The 27074-nt window shown below is 38.9% G+C and overlaps 1 protein-coding gene and 1 long non-coding RNA gene across 2 annotated transcripts in view; one reads left to right on the forward strand and one right to left on the reverse strand.

The window, feature by feature from the left end:
* The first annotated feature begins 693 nt into the window (after positions 1–693).
* LOC121650923 (receptor tyrosine-protein kinase erbB-4-like) overlaps positions 694–27074 on the forward strand; it is a 310734-nt gene continuing 284353 nt past the window's right edge. Inside the window, exon 1 of the mRNA XM_042002752.1 lies at positions 694–1156. Coding sequence (XP_041858686.1) covers positions 1078–1156 — 79 coding nt within the window. The 5' untranslated portion in view covers positions 694–1077. The remainder of the gene's footprint in view (positions 1157–27074) is intronic.
* LOC121650924 lies at positions 7740–15371 on the reverse strand. Its single transcript, XR_006012361.1, has 5 exons — positions 15103–15371; positions 10691–10805; positions 10184–10338; positions 9804–10075; positions 7740–8000 (listed from the first exon to the last, which is right to left on the reverse strand). It is a non-coding gene; the product is annotated as an uncharacterized LOC121650924 (long non-coding RNA).

Genomic DNA, 27074 nt, shown 5'->3' on the forward strand with positions numbered 1-27074 from the left:
AGATAGCTCAGTGAGCACAATAAACTTTTTATATGAGTTGTATTTGTGTCATTTACAGCAAACCATCCGTGGCTGGGAGAATGATTACCCTCCATATCGAGAAATATTGCCTGCAACAGAAATGTAGTCTGATAACTAGGAAAATGGAAATCTCTGATTGTGATAAAGCATGAGAAAAAAATATATTCTAGGTTCAAATTTCGCTGTCAAAATGTCTTTATTTTCCAAATCATTTCTACATTTGATCTTAGGAAAGTCTTATGAAATGAAACAGTGTCCAGGGTGAGGAATAAATATGTTAAATCGGAGAAGCTACAAAGAAATAAACAGACTGTCCATGAACTGTTCTAGTTATACAGGCATCGCGTTGCCCACAGTGCTCCCTCACAGTGCTGACGGTTCAGAATTTACAAAAAAAAAAAAAAAAAAAACACTTCCAAGATCAAACTATATCTTATCAAATCCGGACAGGATCTTTCAAAGCGCACGGTAAGCCAACTATAAGTGGTAGTCTGCTCTATTTTACTTTTTACATCTCTAAATCCTTCTGGTAGAATTTGTTTCTGCTGTGTTCAGTGTGACAGGTGCAACAGAGCCGATGCAAAAATTCAGGAGGTTTCGGCTTCTTGTGTAAACCAATCACATCACGCATGAAATGAAGGCTGGCGGGGTTTAGGATGATCGTCGGCCACTTGTGCCAATCAAGGCGCCAGTGGGAGGAGTTCGGGGACTCGGAGGTGTGTCTGAACAACGCGAGTCTGCAGCTGCATAGTGTGTCTAAGTCGAGGAGTAATGGCATGAGTGTAGTGCTTTTACACTATTTAGGCAAGCTTTCTTTCAGCGTGAGTTGGAAACTAATATTTGAGTATTTCTACTTTCACACCAGTCGCAAAATTGGGACTCAAAGCGCTGAGAGACGTAGCAAAGGACAGTCGGGCAAACTGTTAACTGACTCAACCAAAGTCCCCAAACTCGCAGGGTGAGGAGCCGTCAAACGGTTCATCCTTTCTGTCTCTTTCAAGCAAGGATACGTCGCTGGACATGTGAATTTAAAGGAGATACCTGCCAAGCACGACCATGAAACCAACGTCTGCCCTTTGTTGCTTCGGCTTTCTCCTCACAAGCTTCTTGTTTGAGTTCGGCTCTTCACAATCAGGTGAGTGAAAGCAGAGCGCCTGCCCTCTGTGTGTCCGTGGAGCTGGTTAGTGCGCGCGGAGCGCACAGAGCATACTTTTCCTCCCCTCTCTTGTTACGCGTCAAACAAAGCTGCTGAGGTTTGACAGCGTCACGATTCCAGTTTTATTTTATTTATTTTAGGAAATTCGCTTAAACCACTATATTTTCACAGTTAAATTAAGGTGAAAGTGGTCTCCTGAAGCGGGTTGCCATTTATAATAAGCTTCGAGCGACTCTCTCCATCTTGCAGTGACAATACTGAAGCTGAAGAGAGAAAGGGGGTGCATTTGATGTCCATTGTACGTGTCTTTTAGAGACAGAGAATAACTAAATAAAGGAGTGATGAGCTTGCTTTACAACAGGCAACTGCTCCTGCCCTCCTCCTGTGGACTGAGAGGCTGTTAAATGCGCAACTCTCTCGAAAGTTACCTTTAAACTCTGCTCATTCTTCCGTCGGAAACTAATTTCAAACCTGACCACCCGCTTAAACTTTTATTTATTTATTATTATTATTATAGTTTCAGGACTTCAGGTTGTAAGCTCCTTAACAGCTTTACGCCTCACAAACGTTGTCGGTCAGAAGACACTCGCCTGTTTAAACTTGCTCCTGCAGGGACTCGCGAGTCCAATCGTTGATGTGATATAGTGTTTATGCGTGTAAGTCTATCACCCGTGCAAAAGGCGATAATAGTGAACATACACCCATATGCATTCTGTTAGGATATAAATCAAAGCAGATCATCGTGAAATTATACATTATTCTTAGTTTTCTAGTAGATCCTCTCAAAGATCATGTGGACTCCAGTTTGACAATCATCGTTGCAGCGCACGGGACTTCCACCCTGTCAGTGGGAACACTGTTTGCACAGTGCAGTGGCGCTCTTTACGCACAGGGCGGCATAGGTGCACTCAGCGATTTGAGCCAGAAAGAGACAAGAATAGACAGAAGCAACCAGCACCACATCATCTTCATCACCACGTGTAATCACCTTTAGGCAGAACTGTGACTCAGATTATACTATAATAGGAGATGGTGTATATCTTGCAACACTCACCTCTTTGCTTTTTCTTTCTTCGTTATGTTTGTAAAAATACTCAAACCCATTGTGACTGACTTGTGAAACTAGACCCAAAAATGACCTCAATATAAAAATCAGACATTTTTATTTATTAGCATATTCGATCTGATTAATCAGCAATGAGTGTGGGATTATTCTCCTCCCATTGTGTCAAACTGTTTAAATAATCCTGTGAGCATTTATTTGAGTGTTTTAGATACGTTAATCAGTTTATTTTGTTCATGTCGATCTTTAAAGAGGTTAAACTGTTAAAACATTCTGCACCTTTGCGTCTTATAAACGTAAATCGGATCTTGAAGGCCCACCGCTGAAACCTGTTATGATCTGGATGTAGAGCCTTGCTGGGAACACATGACAGATTTTTAAAAGAAAGACGAGAATAATGCGTCTCTTTAAATGACTTCACGATATTAGAAATAGTATCTGGATGAATGGAAGTGTTGCTGCTTCACTTCACTTCACTTGTTCTTTCACTTTCACAGCAGACTTCTTCCATTCACCTTTAAAGCTTTAAACCATTTCAATGTATTTGAAAACTAAAAAGCAACACAAACGAGAGCTGCAGATAAACGCAAGGAGCGCGGATTATACAAATATCAGTGCGAGACTTGGCATAAACACGGATTAACTTCGTTCTGTTGGAAAGAAAAAGCAATACCAATCCAGTTCACTTGTGTGTGAGCGCTTACGCGCGCGAACGAGTTGCCTAATCACTTTTTTTTTAGCGTACTGAAGCAAGGGAAGTAAACATGCTTGTTCGCTCATATTTAAGGAAAGAAAGAAAGAAGAAAAAAAATCGTATTTTCCCCCCAGCGTGTCTTCCTTAATAACGCATGAGACTAAATTAATGTTAAACCCGTCACCATTTGTTTGTTTAACATTTTCTTGTCTCCAAAATGCCACGTTTCCTGGTTATTCTCTTAAAAAAACAGTTTACTTTGAGTTTTTTATGCTCTCGAATGACAGCACAGAGTACACGTCTGCAATATGCTGAGTGTGCCCCTGTGAGTCCCTGCACTGCACACTCCTCTTCATTTGACTGCAGCTATGCACTGAAGCTGGTGGAGCTGGGGAATGCATGCAGCTGCCGATTCAGAGCCATATGGCCACGTTCAAAAGCTCTATCTGTGAATATGAATATTCATTGTGTATGAAAGTGTGCATTCAAGTCATCTGTTAAATGCAGCATTGTGCGTATGGAGGAGTGTTTTTTCAATATGCGCAATCATTGCAATTCAGGTAAACTACATCTTTACACGATCCCATCTCCAGCTTTCAGCGCGGTTTCTTCTTTCCTTTGTCTGATTTAGAAGGTGGAGGATATTGAAGAATATTTCTGTTGCCTCACTCTTTGTCTTATAGGGGCATCCTCTGTTTATTTGTCTTAAATTGACAAGGCTGTCCCAGTGTGATGCGGGTTCCTACTAAATCAAAATGTTTACTAGAGTTGAGCGCTGCACAGAGAATCAACAAGAATGAGACAGTCTCCTCTCTTTTTTTCTCAGTTTTTTGTGCTCTCACAACACAGACTGACACTTCTTGTACCGTTCTCTGTATTGTGCAGTTTTTCCTTCCAGCTGAAGCATAGGGAAAGAATAGTGTCACATTTAACAGCCCACGCAGCTCTGCTATGTCACAAAGCCCTCTTACAGTCATATCTGCTGTCATCTGTTAAAGCAGCTTTGACCCTCCACCACCACCAGGCTTTATATTAGAAGAATGGCAGTCTTTGATTAGGTGGGGATCCGCTTCTATTTGTTGGAAAAAGGAATGTAGACCTTAGTGCTTTTGTCCTCTCCATCTTAGTCTGGGTCAGAAACATGGAGCAACATTAGGCCATCAATCCACTGTAAAGAAATTTCTGCTTAGCTAATAACGTCCGGTCTAAACTCCTCCTTTACAGTTTTTTTTAATAGCTGAAATTCTTCAGTAAATATCTGACAAGATATTATTATATAGAATGTGTGAAAAATGATTACATGTAGGTGTTTAGATTATTGTTTGTGTTGCTGGGGAGTTATTGTTGACTTTTTCTCTCTACGACAATGATAAAAAACTAAGACCAACTATAGCTTATTGTGTTTTTCTCTACTGGGATTTCACCCTGCAGCCAGATAACAATGATAAAGCCAAAAAAAGAAAAAAAAAAGAAACAATTTTCTGTTTGTATAAACTTCACTGGATTCAGTGAGAGTGGTGAAGACCATTAAGCCTACTATAAATCTCTCCTATTGTCTCACCATGAATAAAAACTGTTAAATCTTGACATCAATAATACATGTGTAGTACCCACAAGGTTACCCAAGATTCCATAATGACACTGAAAAATCGCTGTAATATTCCAGCAGGAACTAGAAATGTATGTGGACATTCCTCTGTGGTGGTTATTTGTTCATTTATTTAAATATTTTGTAGCATGACTCCAATAATCTTAACTTATTGCATTAAGGACTTGTAGCACAAGTTATATGCAACATTTCCTCAGTGCATTATTTTATCACTGATTTCTTCAGATTTTTTATTTCTGAAGACACAACTGGGGACCACTATTTTCCAGTTTTGACTTGTTGATGATCTCATAACCACACTGTCTGCAGATCACAGAAATGATTGGATCATATCCTCTGTGACCTTTACAGGTTCCCGCACCCTCATTTATCACCTACAGTTATCAATGCACCACACACGTGCATGTGTTTTGCTATGCATCACTGTCAGCTTGGCCATTAAATGTCCTTTTAGTGGGAGGTGTCATACTAGGATTGGAGATATCCCATGTCTGTACATGTTTATTTTGGCCAGCTGTTTATCGTGTGTATTTAAAATGCAAATTCTATGGTTTGAGCGTGTCTTACAAGCATTTAGATTATTGCAGATTTGATAAGGTGTGTTGGAAATGGAGGCTTATTTCTTCCTTGAATTTCTGTCTGCTTTTATGGCTTACCTCTGTGTAAACTGAGTGAGCTTTAGTTTTTTATGTTCTAGAGAAAATGAAAGGAAAAAAAAACAAAACAAAACAGGAGAAAGACATGCAAACAGAAACACTGATAGCCGACGTTCAACACAGTCCCTATGTGCCAAATGTGCAACAACTGATATCCTTTTCTTAACAAAGTAGCACAGCAAACACTCATATCTACAAACATAGTTAAGTATTCCCTGATACAGGGGTGGCCAACGTCGGTCCTCAAGAGCCACAATCCTGCAGGTTTTCCATGCATCCCTGCACCAACACACCTGACTCAAATTAAATGGATCCAACAGCCTATAAGGATCTGCACAATGACTTATTAGTTTAAGTGTGTCTGTGCAGGGATGCATGGAAAACCTGCAGGATTGTGGCTCTCGAGGGCCGACGTTGGCCTCCCCTGCCCTGATATGTTACAATAAACCACAGCTGGTTAGGATAAATTAAGGTTTGACTCTGTAAGAAGGGAAATCAGTCAGTTACACTTCAATTATGTCTGCAAATGTTCACTTAAAGCCACACAGATGAGATAGTAAAAAAAAGGCGAATAATTTTGAATTTGTGCTAGCATTCAGGCCTTTTGACTGCACTGCAAGAGAATCAACACAAAAAGAGAGGATATCTGATAAAGGTCCTGCAGGTCCCCATCAGTCAGAAAACTCTGTTTCTTAATCTCTGTCTGACTGTTAGGGTAACTAAGTTATTTGGACAATTACAACTTATATCCACATTTAAAGTAAAAATACCAGACCTAAATGTCTAATAAATTGCGGATAAATGATTAAATGAAACTGTTGTAAGAATAAATTTAGAGTCTCTCTGTTTAATTTACCAAAGATAAACCCATTTATATCCTTCGATTGAGTAAGTCATCTTCTGTGTTTTTACAGTAGCTCAAAATGGACAAACCCTGACTCCAAAAAAACCAAGGGTTGTTGCCCCCCCCCCCCCCCCCCCCCCCCCTCCAAAATTTGTTCAGCTGTACTGTGCCGAAAACATTTGCTTTGCCAAGAAGGCTTTTATGGATATAAAGCCCACTACAAAGACAACCACTCATCCGCCCAGAAGACAAGCACCCCGTGGATAGGAGGCAGCAGCCCTAGGGGGCCAGGGACAGCAGGAACCAGACCCACTAGGCACTGGCCCCCCGTAGGCTGACAAAGTCCAGGGCACAGGGCCTCAGGAGACGCCCACCCCACGCCCCCACCCCAATGCAGTTACCCTGGAGACATGGGCACAACCAACTTAAGTTGGAGAAAATTCTTCCTAACATAATGCAGTGTTTTAAATTGGCTCTACAAGAAGTTGTCATCACAGCCTGGTGCCAGTTAATATCATACAATGGCAAACACACTCCCAAGTCTCTCCCATACACTTACACACTTACACACATACCCACGCGCTCACACTGCCTTTACCCTGGGCTTTCACTCAGAAGTAAGAGGGAGATGTACAAGTTCCAGGCCTTTGGAAGCCTCAACTCCGTGTTCACTAAACAATGTACATGTTGGGAGTCTGAACGCACCATGTAAGTCTGTCAGTTTACACAGCTTTTGATCTTCTTTGTTTTTGCTGCTTCTCTTGTAACAATAAGCCTGTCTATCCTCCGCATCCTGCTGGAGGACGGCAGGAGGCTTTCAGCCAACGACCCTTTTGTCAGCCACATTTTGAGAGTTTCAGAATGTGGTGACAGAGAGTGTGTTAAGTGTACATAAACTGTGTGCATGCTTTTATGAGTGGTGATTGTGTCCGTCAGCGTGCGCGTGAATGCATGTTTGGAGGGATAGAGGGTGACTGACAGACTAACCAAACTCCAGAGACTCCCTCTCTGCTCTAGTGTCTGCTTGCTCGTCTTCCTCCGCCCACCCTCTACCTTCATCTGTGGCTTTGTAAGCCTCCACATAATGTGGGAGCATTAAAATGACAATGGAAATTATGGCTAATCTTTGTTAAGACACACTCATTACCGCTGCATTTTAGAATTAGAGTCTGATGATAAGAGAGGGTCTGCCATGTTGGTTTTTTTCCCTCTCTCTGAAGAGACAGTCTGACATATTGGAGTGACGTGTTTTATTCTCACTTTTTTGTGTTATAATTCTATTCCCGCTCACAGTTAATAATGGTGGCAAACATATGAAAGGATGATAATAGGCTGACAACTTGGGCATGAAAGACTAGCTCCACCTTCAAACAAGCTTTTTATGCAGTTCTGCATGTGGGTGTATGTTAGAGGGCTGATTTCTCTCGACTCCTTCCTTCTCTGTCTCTTTCCTCTTTTAGTAATCCCCCTCTAAAATATTCATAGCTAATCTGCATGTACAATGTAATTACAGACAGCTTTGAGTGATATCGGATATGGCCGGCGGAACACGAGCTTTACGTAAAATCTTGATTTGGTGATTTGTGCCCCTGAATAAATATAAAACCGAATTGGGGGGTTTCTAACTTACCAAATCAGTGTACTAGCAGTCAGAGTTTTTACCTATTCAAGCCAAAAACTTAAAAATAAATATGTCTTTGAGTTTATCATATATTTTTATTGCGTAGGTGCTGTTTTTGCCCTCCCACAGCTCAAACCCTGTTGCAATCTTTTGGTTGCTGCTGGCCTCCAAGTAATGGAGCGGTGCGCCCTACGTGCTATTCTTGCTGTTCGATTTTTCACTTCTGCTGGGGGGGTGATGGTGGTCGGGTTTGTAGGGAAGGTAGGATGTCCTTTTTAAATGAAGCACTTGGCGTTTGTGACCTGTAATAAATGAGTTTGCAGTCAGTCATAGCAGCTGTAAGGAGACATGTGGGAGCAAGAGAGAGAAAGAGGGGGAGATATTCAGACTTGGGTAGGAAACAGTTTATCTATGCAAGAATGAAAAATGACTGCACCAAACATGCTATCGCTTATATGAAAAATAATAATAGAAATCCTGTAAAATTTCAGCAGTGTATACTGAACAGAAGAGAAAATGCATTAAAGAAGAGATTACGGCTGTGCCACGGATTAAATGTGATATTATTCTGCTTGTAATATAAACTATAACAGAGGAGGGATTATGGGATAGTTAGTATTCATTATGTTCATGAGGGGAAGCAAATACGGAAGTGAAGAATTAACCTCATAGTTAAGCATGCAGAGTTGGTATTTGGTTTAGTTTCAATGTTTGTCACCAATTATCCATATGTTCAGCATTTAGACTGGAAAAGGTGGTATTATTTTCTTCATCCTTCATAAAATGAACATTGTGGTTATTGTGTTAACTCTAAAATGAGGAAAACAAAACAAAAACAAACAAACATAAGCTTAGATCAGAAGACTTGTCAGTTTTGGGAATTTTTATGTTGGACTATGGATTCTAAAACAAGGACCATAAACCAGATTATACAGGAATCTTTGTGCTTCATGGTGTAATCAGTCAGACGCATTGCCTTATACAGAGCAATGGATTTAACACCTTCTTTTTAAGCTTTTAAACAAGGTTATTATCAAATATCAGGTGAACATTACAAAAATGACATCACAATTAAGAAAAAAAAATCCTTCAACACTTTGATGATTTATGGTCAAAATAAGAAAACCTTGAAGGAAAAACTCTGTCTAGGCAGCTGCGTTAGTGTGGCTGTTGCTTGTGTGAAGCAGCAGTCACCTTGCAGCAGAGCAGAAATAGCGCAGCTCTTTTTCCCTGGATGTGAAGGTACATAAAGCACAAGATGAGAGGAGCAGGAAAGGCAATTGACCTTGGCTGCTTTTTGGGGGCTGGTGACATAGCCATTCAGATGGATACTTTGGTTCTGCAGCAGAGAAAGAGGAAACTAAAGGCATGGTATTAAAGATGACGGTTATTGTTCATGTAATGTAGACGTCCCACTTAGCTCAAAATTTGTTACACTTGAAGCATAATGAAATTCTACTATCGTGGAAATTCTTCCCTGTGGTGATGCAGCTTCAAGAGTTGGCTGGCATGTTCTTAATACTTTGCCAGTTTACAAGCGTAAAGTGTTTGTGTGTAGTTTAATGATTAAAAGGATGTGTGTGATGATTATAGAAGTGTGTATCAAATGTGAGAGGAGCCGACTAAGTGCAGTGCAGGTCTAAAGTCAACCTTGCCATTTTGCCTTGCTTTGCTTTAGTGTTTACCTGGGACAAGGGTGCTTTATCTCAGCCAGTCACTGGAGCATGTGTAAACACACAAGGGGGAACACACTGCATATCATGCTGTTTTCAGCCCCCCCTGCTTTTGTTCCAAAACCTCTCTCCCACAGAGAGACATTATCCCCCGATGGCAAGGTGAATGGGGTGCTGATGTAAGGTTATTTGTAGCAACCAGAGAAAGACAGAAAAAAGGAATGGCAGAATGGAAAGAGAGAGAGAAAGAAACGGCTCCTAATTTTAGCCAGAGAGAGCAGCCAGTCAGCTGGGTACATTGGAGAAGAGGTGTCTTTCAGTGGAGGATGGGACATTGGTGAGTGTCTGGGGAGTCTTGGTTAAAGTAGCCGCTATCACCGGAGCTGGACGGACAATTAATCAGAAGCAGCCCAGAGGGGAAGTTAGTGCTCTGACAGGGACACTTCATTCTGCAGGACACACACACCTGCTGAAAAGCTCATCCACAGCTTTGTCACATCTTCCTGTTTGCTTTTGTTCTGTCGCCATCTTCCTTCTTCCTCCTTGCCCTCCTTTTGCTTTCATCTCCTTTCTCAAGTCACGTCAGCTGATTCTCTGCCCTTCTCACTTTGACTTTTTTGTTGTGACTTTCCTCTCTCCTGCTGTCCTCTTCTAAAACATGTGTTTTAGCTCCGCGAGTATCTTGATTGGACTTGGTTGTGAGGGCCTTTTGTGACCTGACAGCTGGCTCTCCAAATTCTATTAAAAATGAGAGTTTCTTAAGGCTATGGTTGAAGGGAGACAAAGAGGTTGGCACAAAGGATAAATAATCAGAGAGGGGCAACTAGTGGCTATATTTGACCTTACCCATGCTTCTCTTCCCTCACTCCTCTCATCTCTCCATTTCTACCAACCCCTCTGTCTCTCCATGGCTGGCGCTGAGTGATTGATGGATTCAGGTCTGACATGGCCCGGTTCACTCGAGGGCTTTAGCAAGGACACTGGTGAGACTGAGCCAGACTCTGTGGAGATTGAAACAGGGAGTAAAAGACAAAAAAAAGGCTGTACACTCCAAACAATGACCATCATATATTACCACAGTCGCTTTGGGGAGTAAACTTTCTATTTTGTTTTTTTTTTTTACTTTTTTGTCAGCCTGTTGCACTTCTACTATTGTGTCTTTGAATCTGTTGATGTTTGTGGTTCTAACAGTCTTCTATGAAAGTGACTTGTTTTCATTGTCTGACAATGTCGGATCATAAATGTGCTTACACTAAATCATGGTTATGCATGTCCCTGTGTTAAATTGAGGGCAGGCTGTGCGCTGCTTCGCTTCCAGGGGGGTCCTGGTCCTCTCAGTAAGCAAACACTTACTTGACACAGAGTGGCAAAGAAGAGAACAAGGCCTGCAGTGTCTCCCTTCTCCAACTGCTTTGTTGTGGAGGAGGCTCCTGTCACCCCTTCAGGCTCCCAGCCTCACGTGATATGCCTGGAGATGAGGGGGAGCTTTTACAGATCATGTCATAATCACATCATTCACCTTTATTTGGCTTGGAAATAATTTCAGCAGATAAGACTGAGAGAGATGTTAGAAGCAGTGAAGTGATACTTTCTTACTTAAATGTTCTATCTCTGCACTGCATATATATATAAAAAAAAAAGATTTAATTGGCTTATTCACAACTGAAAAGTGTCCAGTCACACCAGATGGGGATGATTTCCAAAACTCAGCATAACTAAAATCAGTTTGCATCACTGATGAACTCTGAACATCTCAGCCATCTGTCAGAATTATTAATCAACTCAAAGCTTACTTTTCAGACCACTGGCGTTACACTTAATGTACAGCCACACCGGATGTGTAAATACAGCTGGTTATACAAGAAAGGTATGAATTGTTCAGCCAGCCATCTACTTATTTTGGAAAATTTTACTGAAACAGTGTGACATGAACCATGTGCCACCAAACCTGATTGGTTGATTTAAAGTCGATGTGTAGACAAATGTTTTGGAAACTGCTGTAAAAAATATCTGCAGGACAATAGGTATCAGAGCAACCCTGAGCAACAGCCCATAGATAGAGCTTTGTTTGTTCAGTTATACTTTTATACAGCAAATTATAAAACAACTTGAAGGCTATAATCCCACATCTTCACAATACCTGACTGCCTCAACACTACTCAGGAAAGAGACATTTTTATCTTTTCTGTGCTGGCAGTATCTCCCCATCTCTGTCTGCATGGTGATGAGTATATTGTGTATGTACCACCCAGCTGTCTCAGAGCTGCGTCTGGATACCTGAACAGTAAATGCATCCCCAACAGGTGTCTTCTGCTCTTCCTCTCACTGCCGCCTACCACACTTCAGGCTTTTGCTCTCTGTCTGGCTTGGCAACAATGCGTAGTCAATAGGATGAATAAAACATACCTGAATCAGAGCCCTTTACCCTGGGAAATGTCAAGCTGTCAGTATAGCTTAATGGGAAAACATAGGGCCAGTCCCAAGGTTCAGGCAGTTTATTGCGTGGCACCTACAAAAATACAGCTGTGCCACTTGGTTTCTTTTGTGCACCACAAAAACACAAACTCTTGTCTCTTGAGACACGTTGAGATTGTAGACACTAAGTTTTCACCAGGGCTTTCCAGGGCAGGAAATTGTGTTATTTTAAGCCACTTTGGGTAGAAACATCATCTAAATTGCATATGGTAAGGTTATTTAATTCAGCTGGTCTGTCAGTGACCAACTGCCATTTAACACGCATTACTACCCATATTACACAACACTCATCTAAGCCTGTGGTGGTGGTGCTAACCCCTACAGCTAATTATCTTTAAATTAGGGCTGAGGTTTAGGTTTAATTAGGCCTAGCCATGAGGAGGGCTGAAACTCAACAGTAACTCCAGCAACGTGAGCTGCCAAACCTCATCAGCCTAATGGAGACTCAAAAAAATGAAGTCCCCCAGGGGGCCTGAGAAGCCAGCCTGACTCTGCTTCATGCCAACCAAAATTCAGACATACCCACCTACACACACACACACACACTCATACAAATATAGGTTACTATTCAAACAACGGCCAGGTGATCAAGACATGAATAAGTTGGTGTGTAGCAGAACGATTATACTTCTTAATCATTGATTGCAGATTTTAACATGAAGTACTCTCTGTGTTTCTGTAATTTGTACTCAACAGTCCAATGACCAGTATCATCTGTTCTGAGACTTGGTATCTCATGTAGTGTGATTTTTGTAAATGATTTACAATTCTCCAGATTAATGAAATTTAAATAGTCCAGCATGGCTTGATGCTACATACACAGTAGCTGCTTCCTTATTTAGCATTTTCATATCTTGTTATGTGTTGGTTGTTAGCAATCTGGTGTAAAGTATGCGATCCAACCTTTTTGGGGGGGGGGGGATTTTGGAAGAAAACAGGAGGCTGTAGCCAACCAGAGCGGAGATCTTAATCTTCCATGCCAGTGCCTGTTTCTTACCTTTATTCCCCTGCCATCTCCTTCTGCTGTGGCAATCAGACCACTGCTAACTCTCAGAAAGAAGAGTCTGTAGTGAGAAAGTGGTGCTATTGTGTTGACAGGGTTTTTGTCTTGTTTGGAATCCAATATGTTAGAACTTTGAGAGCATTTACTTAAAAAAAAGAAAAAAAAGAGACAAAAGCACATACAAAAACATAAGTACTTACATATGCCGTGAGAAACGAGAACTTTGTATTGCCCTGCCATTTTCCTATTTTACACTCTTCCTTGGTCCATCTGAACATGTCATCATTGGACCAGAGAAGGAGGCATTTGGGGAATGTTCTAAGGTTACACAATAAAGGTGGAGAAGGAGGTAAAGAGTCAGTTCAACCTCATGAATGCTATTAACAAGCTCTATATTGACCAAGGATACATAAAAATGAAATGGGCTGAAATCTCAGCATCACAGAAGGATGTTACTGTTTATTTTATGCGGCTGCATAGAAAGCGCATAATATGAAAAAAAGGAATTAAAATCCAGAAATGGTTCCACCAAAATGTTTTGGTAGAGAAAACCAGATACTTCAGCCACAGTCACTAAGCTCATGCTTCCATGGCTGTTCAGGTATGTATGTGGAAGCACTTTGAACGCATTAAATCTTTTCCAGATCAAGTTGATCAAGAGAAAGAAAAGAAAAAAAAAAAAACAAAGCAAGTTCCCTGTAGCTCTTCAACTCTGGTTCTCAAATCAGGTGTGTAGCAACTAATAATGTAACAATGTCCAATAACATAATATTTTGGGCTATTTTAAATGTAATAAGTCAATAATGTAGTAATTTGCCAATAATTCAATAAAACTTTTCAGCCATAATTGTAATGACATTTAGCCAGTAATGTAATACATTATCATGCCTTTGGTTGGCTATTGGCCTGGGCAAGGCAAGTTTATTTGTATTCATGTACAAGACAATTTAAGGTGCTTTACGTAAAACATTAAAAGCATTATGGTGGGCTGCTGAAGAAACATTAAAAAGCACATAAAAGAACATGAATAGAAACAATATCATATTAAGACATAATTAAAAGGGTGTGCAAAAATCATTCTGAAATCATTTTAAAATCATGTTAAATACCTAATTTAAAACTATAATAATCATTTAAAACCTGCAATTAGCAGGTGAGAAGCAGAGTACACCCTGCACAGGTCGCCAGTCCATCACAGGGCCAGTTAAAGGATACCACACAGATTTCATACATAGGCACGTGAAAAAAAATAAATAAATAAAAAGAAAAAATGTTTTAACCTGGATTAAAAAGTGCCTACTTTTGGTGAAAGTTTAATCTCCATTAGAAGTTTGTTCCACTTGATTGCAGCATGAAAGCTAAATGCTGCTTCACCATTTTTCGTCTGGACTCTGGTCTGGACTATCTGACCTGAGTCCTTGGAGAGGAGCCCTGCTACGCTTACATTTTTCTGGGATTTTAAACCATCAGCAGGCTTTTAAAATCTATTCTGCAACTGACTGGAAAGCCTAGCATGAAAAAAAAGACAGTGTAATAACAAGCTGATAGAAAAATAATATATAAATAGAACTGCCTTCTCAGAAATACAACATTTTTAGCACTTTTTCAACAGTTTGCTCATCACAAAAATGTATGATTACATTATTGTTAAGTTAATACATTACTGAATTTATTATTTTAAAATGGAAAAAACGTGTTGTATTATTGGCCATTATTACGTTATTACGTTACGTTATCGCTCCAAGGTGTTTTAGAGCAAGGGAAGCTTCTAAAACCTGCAGGACAGTGGCCCTCAAGGACCGGAGGATCTGGCATACAGACAACTTTTCTTTGCAGATTTTGACAATTCCAATAAACGCATTAAAATGGCCATTGGAAGAAAATGAGTGTTCATATACCGTTTGTGTCCAATGATAAACCCATCCTTTCAAAAACGAATATTTAAGTAAGTCCAAATTTGTGACTAGTGCTGCATATTTCTGCATTTTTTTTTCCTGAATTTTATGGTCCACTGCCATAAAACTATATCAAATAGTGACCACTGCATTCAGCAGGTAAGTGTGTGAAGTCATTTAATGCCCATTTATCAAAATAAATAGCTATCAGTGTATAAAGTGCACAGCTTAAACATGGCTATATGAAAAATATCTTTAAAAATATCAGAGAAGCTAACATCATCTCTGACTTTAACCTTGTAACAAATTAATTAGATGTATAGAATGTCAACACCATGCCAGACTCAGAGCGCCTGTAATTAATTCACCCAACTAATGTAAGCAACAGTTACCTCCATTCACTTTTCGGAGTCCAAAAGGAGTAGACCAACATGTAACATCACATAAAATAACTTCCAGTACAGGCTTTAACAAAAGATGCTTGCAAATCATTAAGTGTCTTGCCACAGTGTTTTTCTCATCCATCCATTAACCTGTCTTTTATACTTCGGATGAAGACAACAAATGGATAAATCAAGACTGAGCAGAAATTGGCAGTAGGTGTGTTTGTTCAGGGTGTTTGCAAGTCGTTGGCTGCCTCTCTGCACTGACAGCCAATCTGTCTCAGAGGATTGAGTGACAGAGAGGGGCAGTGAAACTGGCAGCGCACTAATAGGTGTGACGCTAATGACCTCCGAGCCAATAAACAAGCGCATCTTTCTGGTCTCCTCACCTCCGATCTGCTCTCTTGTCTGTTAAATGGTCTCGCAGGTATGATGATGTAAATTGAGCCACGATGCCAAAAACTACAGTAATAAGCTGAAATAAGCTTTCTTTGCCAATTATGTTCTTTAGTTATCAGAAATTTTCCATCACAGAAGCACTGCATTACCCTTTATTTGAATGCTGTTGCTTCACTTTAAGAATAATTTTAACAAAAAGAAAAAAGAAAATTTAACTAATCATATCTGCTTGTTAAATAATTTTTAAGAAAATTTATTTAATTATTTTTGCATGGGTGGTCCCTCACACCAGAGGAAATGAAAAACTGACTGAAAAATTCCCACCTTACTCACATGATTTCATTCTTATGAATGCTTTTTGTGAATTTCTTTTTAACCCTGTTTTCCTCTAACAACCTGCAGTGTTTCACACTTTTGTCCCCTCCTTCCTACCCTGGAGAAATGTCACTTGGGCGAGCATCGTCCGTCAAACTGGCATCTCTGACAGAGTGCTCGGTTAAAAGGCCATGCTCCGATTGGCATGAGATCCCCTGGCTGTGCTGTGTCAGACTACTGCCTTCTCCATGTTATTAGCATTCTCAATGTTGCATAGACTTCCCTTAACACTCTTGTGCATACAATTTTGCTTGGAAGTTTGTGAACCCTTTAGAATTTTCTACATTTCTGCATGATAAATGACTGCAGTTAACAGATTTTCTTAAAAGCCCCAAACCCAATAAAATAAAAGAGACTAAATTATTGAATTTCATTTATTGAAATATAATTATTCAATATTACCTATCTGTATGAAGTACGTGTATGAATATGTACATTCAATATCTGGTGTGGGTCTGTTTTCGCAGCAGTAACTTCAACCAAACTTTGCACTTTAGTATATGTTTATGCAGACACAAAGAACATTGAACTTTCATGCATCTCTGGCTTTAAGCCTACATGATTCACGGGTCAGTGTTAAGTGGCTGAACAAACAGTCACTGGCTTTGTCAAGGTTGTTCACTCAGCCAGCTCCATGGTAGTCTGTCCCTTTTCCAGCCTCCACTAACCCATTTACATCCAGCTGTGGACTTTGTTGCTTCCTGTGTTTTACATGTTGAGACTTTTTGATATGTATTTCATATGTAAATCAAATTTGCTTTTTAAGCTAGAGTGTTTTTTCCTTTAACTAGAAATTAGTGCACTGACTGTTCACTGTCGAGCTAAAATCACTATTAATTTCTTGCCTTGGTTAGTCACAATAAAAAAGGGAGCATGGACTGTTTACAGTAAATAGTAAAGTAGGTGACAGGAGACACAAGTTTATCTCTTTACTTTTAGTGATTAATATTGATTACCCACAGAAGCCAATGAAGCCAAGTCCCTTTGTGACTCTGTATGTAAGGTAGGGTTACTTGTATTCTTGTGCAACTACGTCTTTTAATTAAGTGAGACCCTCTGCATTCAATCTGTACTGCAGTGGCATACTTAAAATGTCTCTATAGTTTCCTTTAAAGTGTTTATCTAAATGGATTTTATCACATGCAAATTCAGAAATGTTGCTAAATCTAAATCCCACATGTCATTCTCAGCTCAATAATTTAAAAAAAGCTAATTCTTAATGGGCTAAGTCCACCTGTCTCTAAAATGTATTGAGTCTTGTGAGTGAATAGGAGATCAGTGGCATGACCATTTCTTTTAGAACTGCAGGAACTTTCACATAGTTTTTGGACAAATCTGAAGAAGTACAGTAGCTCCTCTTTTGTCTCTGGCTGTAAATCAAAGACTTCTGCTTGAAGTGGCTCAAAGCAAAATCATGCACAATTTTTAATGGCTCTCTGATGGTACATTTACACTGGTGCTGTTGGGTCAGCAAGTAAGTAAAGTAAGTCAGTAAAATTTTATGTGATTATAAAAATCACAAAGTGCTTCACAAAGAAATACAAAAAAGAAGACCATTTAAAACACAAAAACAACAAAGCAAAGACAGGTTGTAAAAGATGGGTTTTAAGCTGCTTTTTAAAAGAGATCACTGAGTCCACAGATCTCAGGCTCAGAGGAAGGGAGCTCCAGAGAATGGGCGCAACTGTTGCGAAGGCTCTGTCACCTTTAGTCTTTAACCGTGTTTGCTGCACGACCAGCAGATGCTGATCATATGACCTCAGGGACCTGTTGAGTCCCTGAACAATCTAATTAAATAAACCCTGGTCAAGGAGTTCCATTTTCTGTTCTGGCATATATTCTTTCTTCCTCCTTCTTTATTCTTCTTGATCAGTGGCTGTTTTGGGACTATCACCCTAGTGAGCAGTTGTAATTGAGTGAAGTTGTTCAGGCATTTTAGTCTGCTTGAGTCTGTGAAAGCAAACCAAACCAAAAGAAGGTGTGAAATTTTTCGAAATCCTCCACCCTATCGAACCGAGTCCCTTGGACTATCCTGATGTAACTGCACCTTAAGGGTTATAAGGATAGAGGAGCCCCTTTAGTGACAACATACTTTTAAGGAGATTTTTCTCTGGTTGCAAACACATAGTAATTAGGAATCCTAAAATGACAAAAGAGCCAAAAGTTAAAATCGCATTGTAATTCCTCTAACGTGTTGGTTTGCTAAACATTGGGCCACACTGTCCTCTGAGGGAGGCCGCTACTTGCCACAATAATGGAATATGTATATATATATATATATATATATATATATATATATATATATATATATATATTCAGTCATTCATTGGGCCAACACAAATAGGGAAAACCAACCACACACACACACACACACACACACTCACTCCTAGGGAGAATTCAGAGTGACCAATTAACCTGACATGCATGTCTTTGGACGGTGGGAGGAAGTCGGGGTACCCGGAGAGAACCCACGCATACATGGGGAGAACATGCAAACTCCAAACACAAAGGCCACTAACTCCCAGCCGAGGCTTGAACTAGCAACCTTCTTGCTGTGAGGCTGCATCCACCACACCACCGTGCAGCCATATATATATATATATATATATTTTTAAAAAGTGCTTTAATTTTTTTTAAAGCACTATATATATATATATATATATATATATATATATATATATATATATATATATATATATATATATTTGTGTGTATACTTCTATATGTACACATATACATAAATGTATGTGTGTGTGTGTGTTCATGTATATATATTAGTAGTATAAAGTAGTGTTAAAATAAAAATAAGCTGTAATATCTTTATGCCAGATACTTTTGCACATCACGCTTCCCTGGCCTCTTTACTCCAAATTATTTTAGATTAAACATTAATCCCATTATAATGCTATCAGAATCTTTTAAGAATTGGGAATCCTGCACCTTGTAATAGACACTAAAAAGGGGAACTTAAACAGCTGAATTGTTCATTTTCCTTGGATACTTAAAGGATTACACAAATTAAGATCCTGAGAACTTTCTAGTCTAGGAGCCTTTATCTGATTCTTTAGACTGTATTTGTGCTATTTTTTTATGTTTTAGAGAGAGCTTACAGCATATTAGTGCATTGTGTGAGACAGCAGAGCAAACAAATTGGATAGCAAAGAGGTTGCTTTGTTGGATGTGTCAGTTTGAATATGTCAGTGAATGTTTGCTTCCATCTCTGAGCTAAACTTGCTCACACAGTACATTAATCTGTTTGTCCCTGTACAGATGTGTTTGTGCAACCATTGCAAACCAAAGCATCTGTGCAAAAGCTGATTTCATACCTTTTCATCTGCTAGGAGCATGATATAGTGTCTGTTAGCTGATGTATTAGACTGTGTGTGCCTTTGGGTTTTTGGTGATAGTGTAGCTAATGTAATGTATTCCACATGACAAGTGATGCATACCTTTTTCATGTTTTGTGACCAAACACCCTTAAGGATGGATGGGTAGGAGAAATAAAATTTTCTTGTCTTTGTGCTATTTTATTTTGTTTTCTTTAATATGCACACATGGATGGACGCACTAGGATGTGGAAGCAAAACGTTTAACTTTGAAAGTTAGGCTCCTAATTAGCAGAATTAGTGGTAGATCAAAGAGGACAATTAAGGAGGGTGTTTGTGGTAGCAAGGGCTCATTAGCATCACAACACATGGACATGGTCATGAAAAAGAGAGTGGCAGAAGGAGACTCATTACAGAGCGCCACTGTGCATACACCAGGCCACATGCAGACAGATTGGCCATCAGGAGAGAGATGGAACAAGTAGCTCTAACACACACGGAGACAAGGGTATGGATTCCTCACACACACCTTAATAGGCGAGGGCGTGTTAACACCTATGGTTGTGGGTAAAGATTCAAGAAATCATTCCCTCATGCTCACACACACAAATACACACTAAGATATACAGCTTGTAATGTTTGCTGGCACAAAGGAAAACAAAAGCTAGTCTCTGCCTGCTCTCATCCAATTTCAGCTTAATTAAGAGGGGAATTAACTTTGATCTGTGCAGTGTAGTCGGAGCTTGGTTGCCCAACCCAGAGAAAAGCACGAGCCCGTAAGTATTCTTCAACCTTACCTCAAAGTCAGACCCAGATTGTTTTCCCTTCATTCATCCCACACTGTTTGAAGTCAACACAGATAAGGGCAGGAAAGATTCTATTAGGACTACCTGAGCCATCCTCGTTAGCTAGATCTAACAAACTCTTGGCAGGGAGCCACTGTGTGTGGCTCTCCACACTAATGGCGTAAGCAAAACAAAAGATCAAAGGTTTTAGGATAGCCCTTTATTTTAGCAGTTCTTTGGTCCGGTGACATGGGTTAATGATGTACTGGAGCAGGGGCTTTTAAAAGATCGCACAGAAGATTTAAGTGTGCATACAGAGATACAAAAACCTTTTTGCAGAAGGCATCTAAGGGCTAATGTAATGCTCAGCCTTCATCTTAAAAAGGCAAAACTGTATTTTTAAACTACATAGATCAATCATCATTTTTTATTTTTATTAATTTATTTTCCATTTTCTTTCATGATTCTATTTCTTTCAAATTAGGTGGTGGCTATACAATACCCATATAAGAATAAAGTTTAAAAAGAAAAAAGCAACAACCTTTTTCTGAGGATTTTAGTTCATTTCACTAGATTCTTTTGCATATGGTCTGTAAATTACTGCTTGAGTCTTAATAAAAAAGTCATTGTGCACAATTGTTACATGCTTTTCATACTAATGTGCTTATGTTGGCATGGTTGCTTGGCCATGCATCCACTCAAGATCAGTGCAGAGTTTAAAGTTCACCGATGTTGGTTTCGGACAACGGCAATCATGATCAACAAAGTCGTGATAATTTACATTTTCACAAAGAGGCATAAAAAGAGACAAAACCATGGATGCCGGTGGCCTGTGCGACTATTAAATATATTGCAGCTGCTTCTTATTCTTGTTTCTTCCTGCTGTTTGTCACACGAGCTATACTGTGCCACACTGCCTCTGTTTGTGGCTATGTATTCACAAACTCTGAAAGTGGACCAAAATACGAATGTAAAGGAAGCAGAAGAACAAAAGGCTCTGCTCATAGGTATTCATAGGTGTATTTAAGCTAGAGCATAAATGAGACTTTAAAGTACCTGTTGCATCCACTTCTAATTGTTTAATTTGTGAGGTAGTCTGTGGCAATACTATGGCTTTAACAGTTCCTCTCCTATTGAGTTAAGACACTTCCTCTTCCTACAGCCGTCACAGGAGTGCTGGATCCATGTTGGATCCGGGCTGGATCCATCTAGCAGCACAGTCCTCCAGGCTACAATCCAGGGGGACAGTGGGATCGAGAAGTGAGAGTGGATAGAGGAGTTAGGGGTACTAAGATTGACAGTACTGATAATCAGTATAATAGGTGCTGGGTAAGGAGAGTGGGAGATAAGCAGCTGTTTCCTAAATGCCACCATCACTACCACCAGTAGTCTACTTTTTTCAATGAGTATGGAGGGAATGTTGGAGTAAAGCCTTAGGGAGGAGAAGAGATGGATAACAGGAGAAGATGTGAACTGAGAGATTACAGGATGTTTCATCAGAACAGATGAATCACATTTATGTTTTAGAGTGACAAATATCCATTTATTCTTTCACCTGGAAATCCAAACAACATAAGATATGCCGACATGATGCAACATGATTCATTAATGGTTTGAAAACAATTTGACTTTATACAATGTGATTTCAAAATGATTTAACACAACACAAAGAATTTACACTGCAATAATTTTGTCCTCTCTCTTTACCTGTGAAAGGATGTATTTGATACTTGATTGTTTTCTATAAAGCAAACCAATGACTCCAACTTAAAAAGATGATGTAATTCAAAATGACACAGATGGAGGATTGTTCTATTCCTAATAAACCCCAAATCAAAAATGTATCTTTTTTCCATTACATTTGTTTTTAATCTCATTATCTACTTATACAAAACATTTATTTAGGCTTTTTATAGCCTCAAAAAAAAAAAAAAAAAAAACCCACATGACCCATTGACAGTCATTTTCTCAGGTCTTTTTACTAATAGTCTTCTCTGTCTGTAATATTACAGTGTTTTACAAACACTTTCCTCGTCACTTGTCTCGCTTCCCTCCATGTTTGCTGACTTCGGCTGCACCACCCAGCTTCTGTTTGTTCTAATAACAAAAGGCCTTAAGATGGTGATGATGCGTTCAAGGCACCTCGAAAATACGAGTACAGAGGAGATAAAGTATGTCATAATTGATGTAACGATGAATTTTACTGATGCAGACATGCTAAGAAAGATACATTGTGCATTTAGCCGGCAGCTGTATCCGATGCACACTGAAGCTACCGGTGCTGTTGCATCGCAAACGTCTTGGACCACCGTTTCAAGTCGGTCAATCTCTCCATCCCTACTGCTATGTACTGCAGTTGAAAACCTGCAGTTCAGTGTTATATTGAAAAATGCTTCTGTAGGTCCAGAAACACGAACATCCCTGGTTGTTGTGAGAGTTTTATCCTACAAGAGCAGTTTTCCTTCAGCTCATTTGGGCTGCAACAAGGAAAAATGCAATAGTTTAAATCAACTATGTAGTTTCAGTAGTTTGTTTAAAATATGATGTCACATCAAATACATCCACGCAGACCACGCAGAGACCACGGACAAAATTGTGTGGGTATTTTTATTTATTTAGTCAATGGTGATCTAATAAAATGATGCTCTAACTGGCAATCAATTGCAGTGATTAAGTCATTAGTTGCAAGTAGGCTACTCTTGTTTTAATCAGCAAAGTTTTTTTTTTCTTTTAAACAAAACAATTTTTAACTTTACTTCCAGGTTTACTTGGTCATCTTAGCTAATATTAAACTAATTATTCTGTATAATCTGTAGCCTCTCAAAATACTTCACTATGAATAAATTTGATTAAATTTTGTTGATGGTATGTAAAGTAAAGTAAGATGGTAAATCTGGGTAAACCAGTACATTAGGTGTGTCCATCTCCAGTTCTCCAGGGCCATGGTCCTGCAGGTTTTAGATGTCTCCCTGCTCCATCACACCTGATTCAAATAAAGGGCTCTCCTCAAAAGCTTGTTGTCGAGCACTGCCCAAGCCTGTTGACCCATCCATCTGATTCAGGTGTAATGCAGCAGGAAACACCCAAAACCTGCAGGACAGCCACCCCTGTGGACCGACTTTGGACAAGAGGAATGAAAGAAGATGAAAGAGAAGGTGGTTAATGATCAGTGTGCCAGGAGAATATCCATAGTATAAACAGGATGTTCATGGTTCAAAGAGAATGCTCAAAAACACCCACATTGTGCTAACATTCTGAACTTTCTCTTTAATCTCTGAACATTCTGTGTCTCCACTATTAAATGAAGGAATCTCTGTAATTTTATGGATTCTAGTGCCAGTTGCCGTTGTGTTACCTCATCCAGCCACAGTGGCTTAACACAAATGTGTTTAAATGAAAATCTTTAAGATTGGCACAGTAAGTACTTGCTACAGGCACATTTTACAAGTTAAAGCATTTAGTCTGCAACAGTAAAGTCAGTTTTTATATGTTATAACATCCTGACTGACACCGACTGCACTTCTCTGTCTTCTTCCAAAGATGAAGAGTAATCTGTTTATATGTATCCAAATATGTCTGTCTCCAGAGACGATGTGTTGTTTCCGTACAAAGAGAATAGCTTTCCAAGAAAATTAGCTGAATGATGCTTTGCTGCATTTGACAGTCCTGCATCAGTGATATGGTGTGCTCAGGTGAACACAGCACAGTTTGACTATTCTCTTAGTTAATGCAGCATTTCAGGTGCATTGTTGAAAAATTAGTCTAAAATCATTTTATATTTTTTTATACAGTCTAATGAATGTCAGACATTTTGGGACACAGAAAGTTGCTAATGACATTTGTTTCAAGAAGAAAGAAGGGGGAATAAATCCTCTCCCTTTCATGGGTTTTGTCTTTTTTCTCTTTATTCTACCTTTTTTATTTATTATTTTTCCTGTTATTCCTCACTTTTGTGTCCTTCTGTTTTCTGCTTTCTAATTTTCTTTAATATCTCCTCATTACACTGAATAAATGGTATTTCTGTGCATGCTGAATAAGGCAGTTATCTTTAAACACACAGCTGTGGACGTACAGATATGTCTTCATAGAGCGACTAGAATTTGTGCTGGGCCTTTGAACTACAAGCACAGCTAATCATATTTTGTTCACACCACTGCCAGGCCCTGATCATTGTTTATATAATACAAAAGTACTGTTAAACCCCTCTGTGTTTTTGCTTGGATGTCTCTATAAGCAAATGGAGGGACTGAGCGTGTTGTGACTGTCTTCCAATTTAATTGTGTTTTACTGGTCATTGTTCAGCAAGTCTCTTTTTTATTGTTATTGCAGGCTTTTTTTTTTTTTTTTTTTGGCTAGTTTTTCTTTTTCTCTTTTTCTTCTTGTTAGATTTGTTTTTGTTTGTATTTTTTGTGTGTATGTTATTCATTTCATGGTATTATCCAACAGTTTTAACAGTTCCAGGATCTTTTTTGCTTGTTTCTGACTTATTACGAAACATGCAACATACAGTCACTGCTCCAGGGTTACTAAACTTTGGCTGTGGATTACATGGCAACAGAGCTGTGCAATGCATTCTCATTAAAGATAACATAGCAACAGCGGAAAGTAATAACCTCATATTCTCTTTATGAACCTAAATACTAAATTGTGAAAGGAATGAGCGAAAATTCAAATGCAACAGACCAACTGACCAACCTTCACATTCTTTGCATTTACCCTGTAGTCTGTGTCACTTGTTTATTCTTCTTTGAATCTCAATGATTTTCTGTCTCACTCTAGTTGAGGCAGAAGGCCTGCAGGGTGTGCAGGAGATATCTTCACATTAAGATATATTTTTTCTCCCCACTCTTACTAGCTTAAATGAAATTACTAGCTTTCTTTGCATCATCTTACTCTTACTGTATAGGGAAACTACTGTGATTTGTGTTGTGATTTGACAATATATGAATGGAAATTAAATTACCTAAAACAGTATAAATTGTCAACTGACTATATTTACAATGAGGCTGAAACTTAAAGAGATAGACAGATATTTTATTCATCCTTACTGTACTCATATGCTAATTGTTGCGAATGTATCTTATAAAAACAGTGCCATCAGTAAACACCTTTTTTTAATTTCTTGTTTTTCCAGCAAACAATTGGGAGTGTGTGTGTGTGTGTGTGTATATATATATATATATATATACATATATATATATATATATATATATGTGTGTATATATATATATATATATATATATATTCAAATGTATATATATATTCATATGTATAATTAAACTTCCCCCATCCTTAGTAAACACATCTTAGCCTTCTTTCTTTCTTTCTTTCTTTCTTTCTTTCTTTCTTTCTTTCTTTCTTTCTTTCTTTCTTTCTTTCTTTCTTGCTTTCTTTCATTCTTGCTTCCTTCCTGCCTTCCTGTCTTTTTTTCTTTTTGTGGGTCATTAAATATTGTTTTTATTTTTCTGCTATTTGATTAAGTAGAATAATAATTTGAAAGTAATTTGTGTTTTATTAAATATTCTATTTATTTTCCTGATGTTTGTTGGTATAATGTGGATCCTTGTCCACTGCTGACAACAGCCAAGAAGTGATTTCTTTGCTGGTGTTGACATCTTTATTCGTGCTTAAAAGACAGCAGACTGGAGTTGAGGTTCTGGCAGTTTGTTGGTAATTATTGAATTTAAGAATTTATTAACTACTTTATCAACTCGGAAGACTTGATAAATAAATTTGGAAGTAATAAGAGACACAGAAATAGATATCTTTTGGTTGTCCAATGAACTCAGAGGCCTCTGGATCCCCCTGGTTCCTCCTCTTGCCTGCCCTGATTTATTAATATTTCCCCACAGTGTTGCCGACTTTCATTCTTACTTCCAACTTGTTATCCCTGTCTTTTTGAATTTAATTTGCATCCATTTAGAAAGAGATGAGATGCCAGCTCTTTTTTTTTTTTTTTTTTGTTTCAAAGTAATGGGCAACCCTCATTCCTCATTTCTCTTCTTTATCCAGTAGTGATTAGTCTAGCCAAATAGCTGGAATTAGCAATGTAAAAATCTGCTTATCCTGCCAGCTGGAGCAGATGCTCAAATTAAGCATCAGTGCCAGATTTTCAACTGGCATGAAGCTAAGCTAGAAGGCCAACGCTGAGAAGGAGAAGAGGAGAAAACAAGAAAACAGGTTGAAAAGTGGAAGGGGAAAAGTGCTTGTGTGTGTGAGAGAGAAACAAAGAGAGAGACACAATGAGCGAGTGAAAGACAGAGATAGAGAGGGAGAAAGAGAGAGGGAGATGGTTGGGGAGAGGGAGCATGGGAATAAGAAATGGCAAATTCTTTAGTTTCAGCCAATTAGGCTGAGAAGCCACTGGTAATTAACTCTCGAGGGACCCACTGAACAGTCATGCACCTCGTTTACATAACGAGGATGAGAGGAAAGGCTCTTTTTCCTCATCTTTTTCTTTCTCCCTGTTTCATTCTAGTTTTTCTGTCTTTGGCCTGTTGAAACTAAAGCAGAACAGCACTTCCTTCTATTCCTCATAATCAATGTCAAACACCCCCACTGACCTGGTATACCACAATACAGAGAGGGATTTTATTTAGAAAACTGTAAGGAAACATTTTATTTTATTCTGCTTGTGATTATTAATTAATTGGTTATTAGATCCATGGTGCTTCGCCATCAATAAGACATTCCTCTTTAACTTGTTTTAGATTCCTTAGAGATCACCAAATTCCCTTCATGTAAACTTGAAAGTTTGATCATGTAAATTCATGAAAATCCGTTTTCTCCTTCTGCCCTTTGACCCACTTCAGTACTTTTTCATTTCCTTCTTCGATGTGGAAAGTGATGGACTTGGGCTTAAATCCAGAAGGCTTTTGTCTCACTGAAAACAGTGAGATTAAGAAAACCAACTGTAAGGTGTTGAATGGCATAGTTCTAGTGTTAAATACTGCATGGCATGCATGCAGAAATTTTCCCCCAACAATATGCATGCTTTCATTTACTTTGATTTGTGTGTTTGTGTGTGTGTGTGGACATATTTGGATAAATTAATTGCATTAGATTAATTATACACTCTGTGCAATTCTGACTAGCT

The sequence above is a fragment of the Melanotaenia boesemani genome, chromosome 12 (genome assembly GCF_017639745.1).
Source record: "Melanotaenia boesemani isolate fMelBoe1 chromosome 12, fMelBoe1.pri, whole genome shotgun sequence".
Lineage (NCBI taxonomy): Eukaryota > Metazoa > Chordata > Actinopteri > Atheriniformes > Melanotaeniidae > Melanotaenia > Melanotaenia boesemani.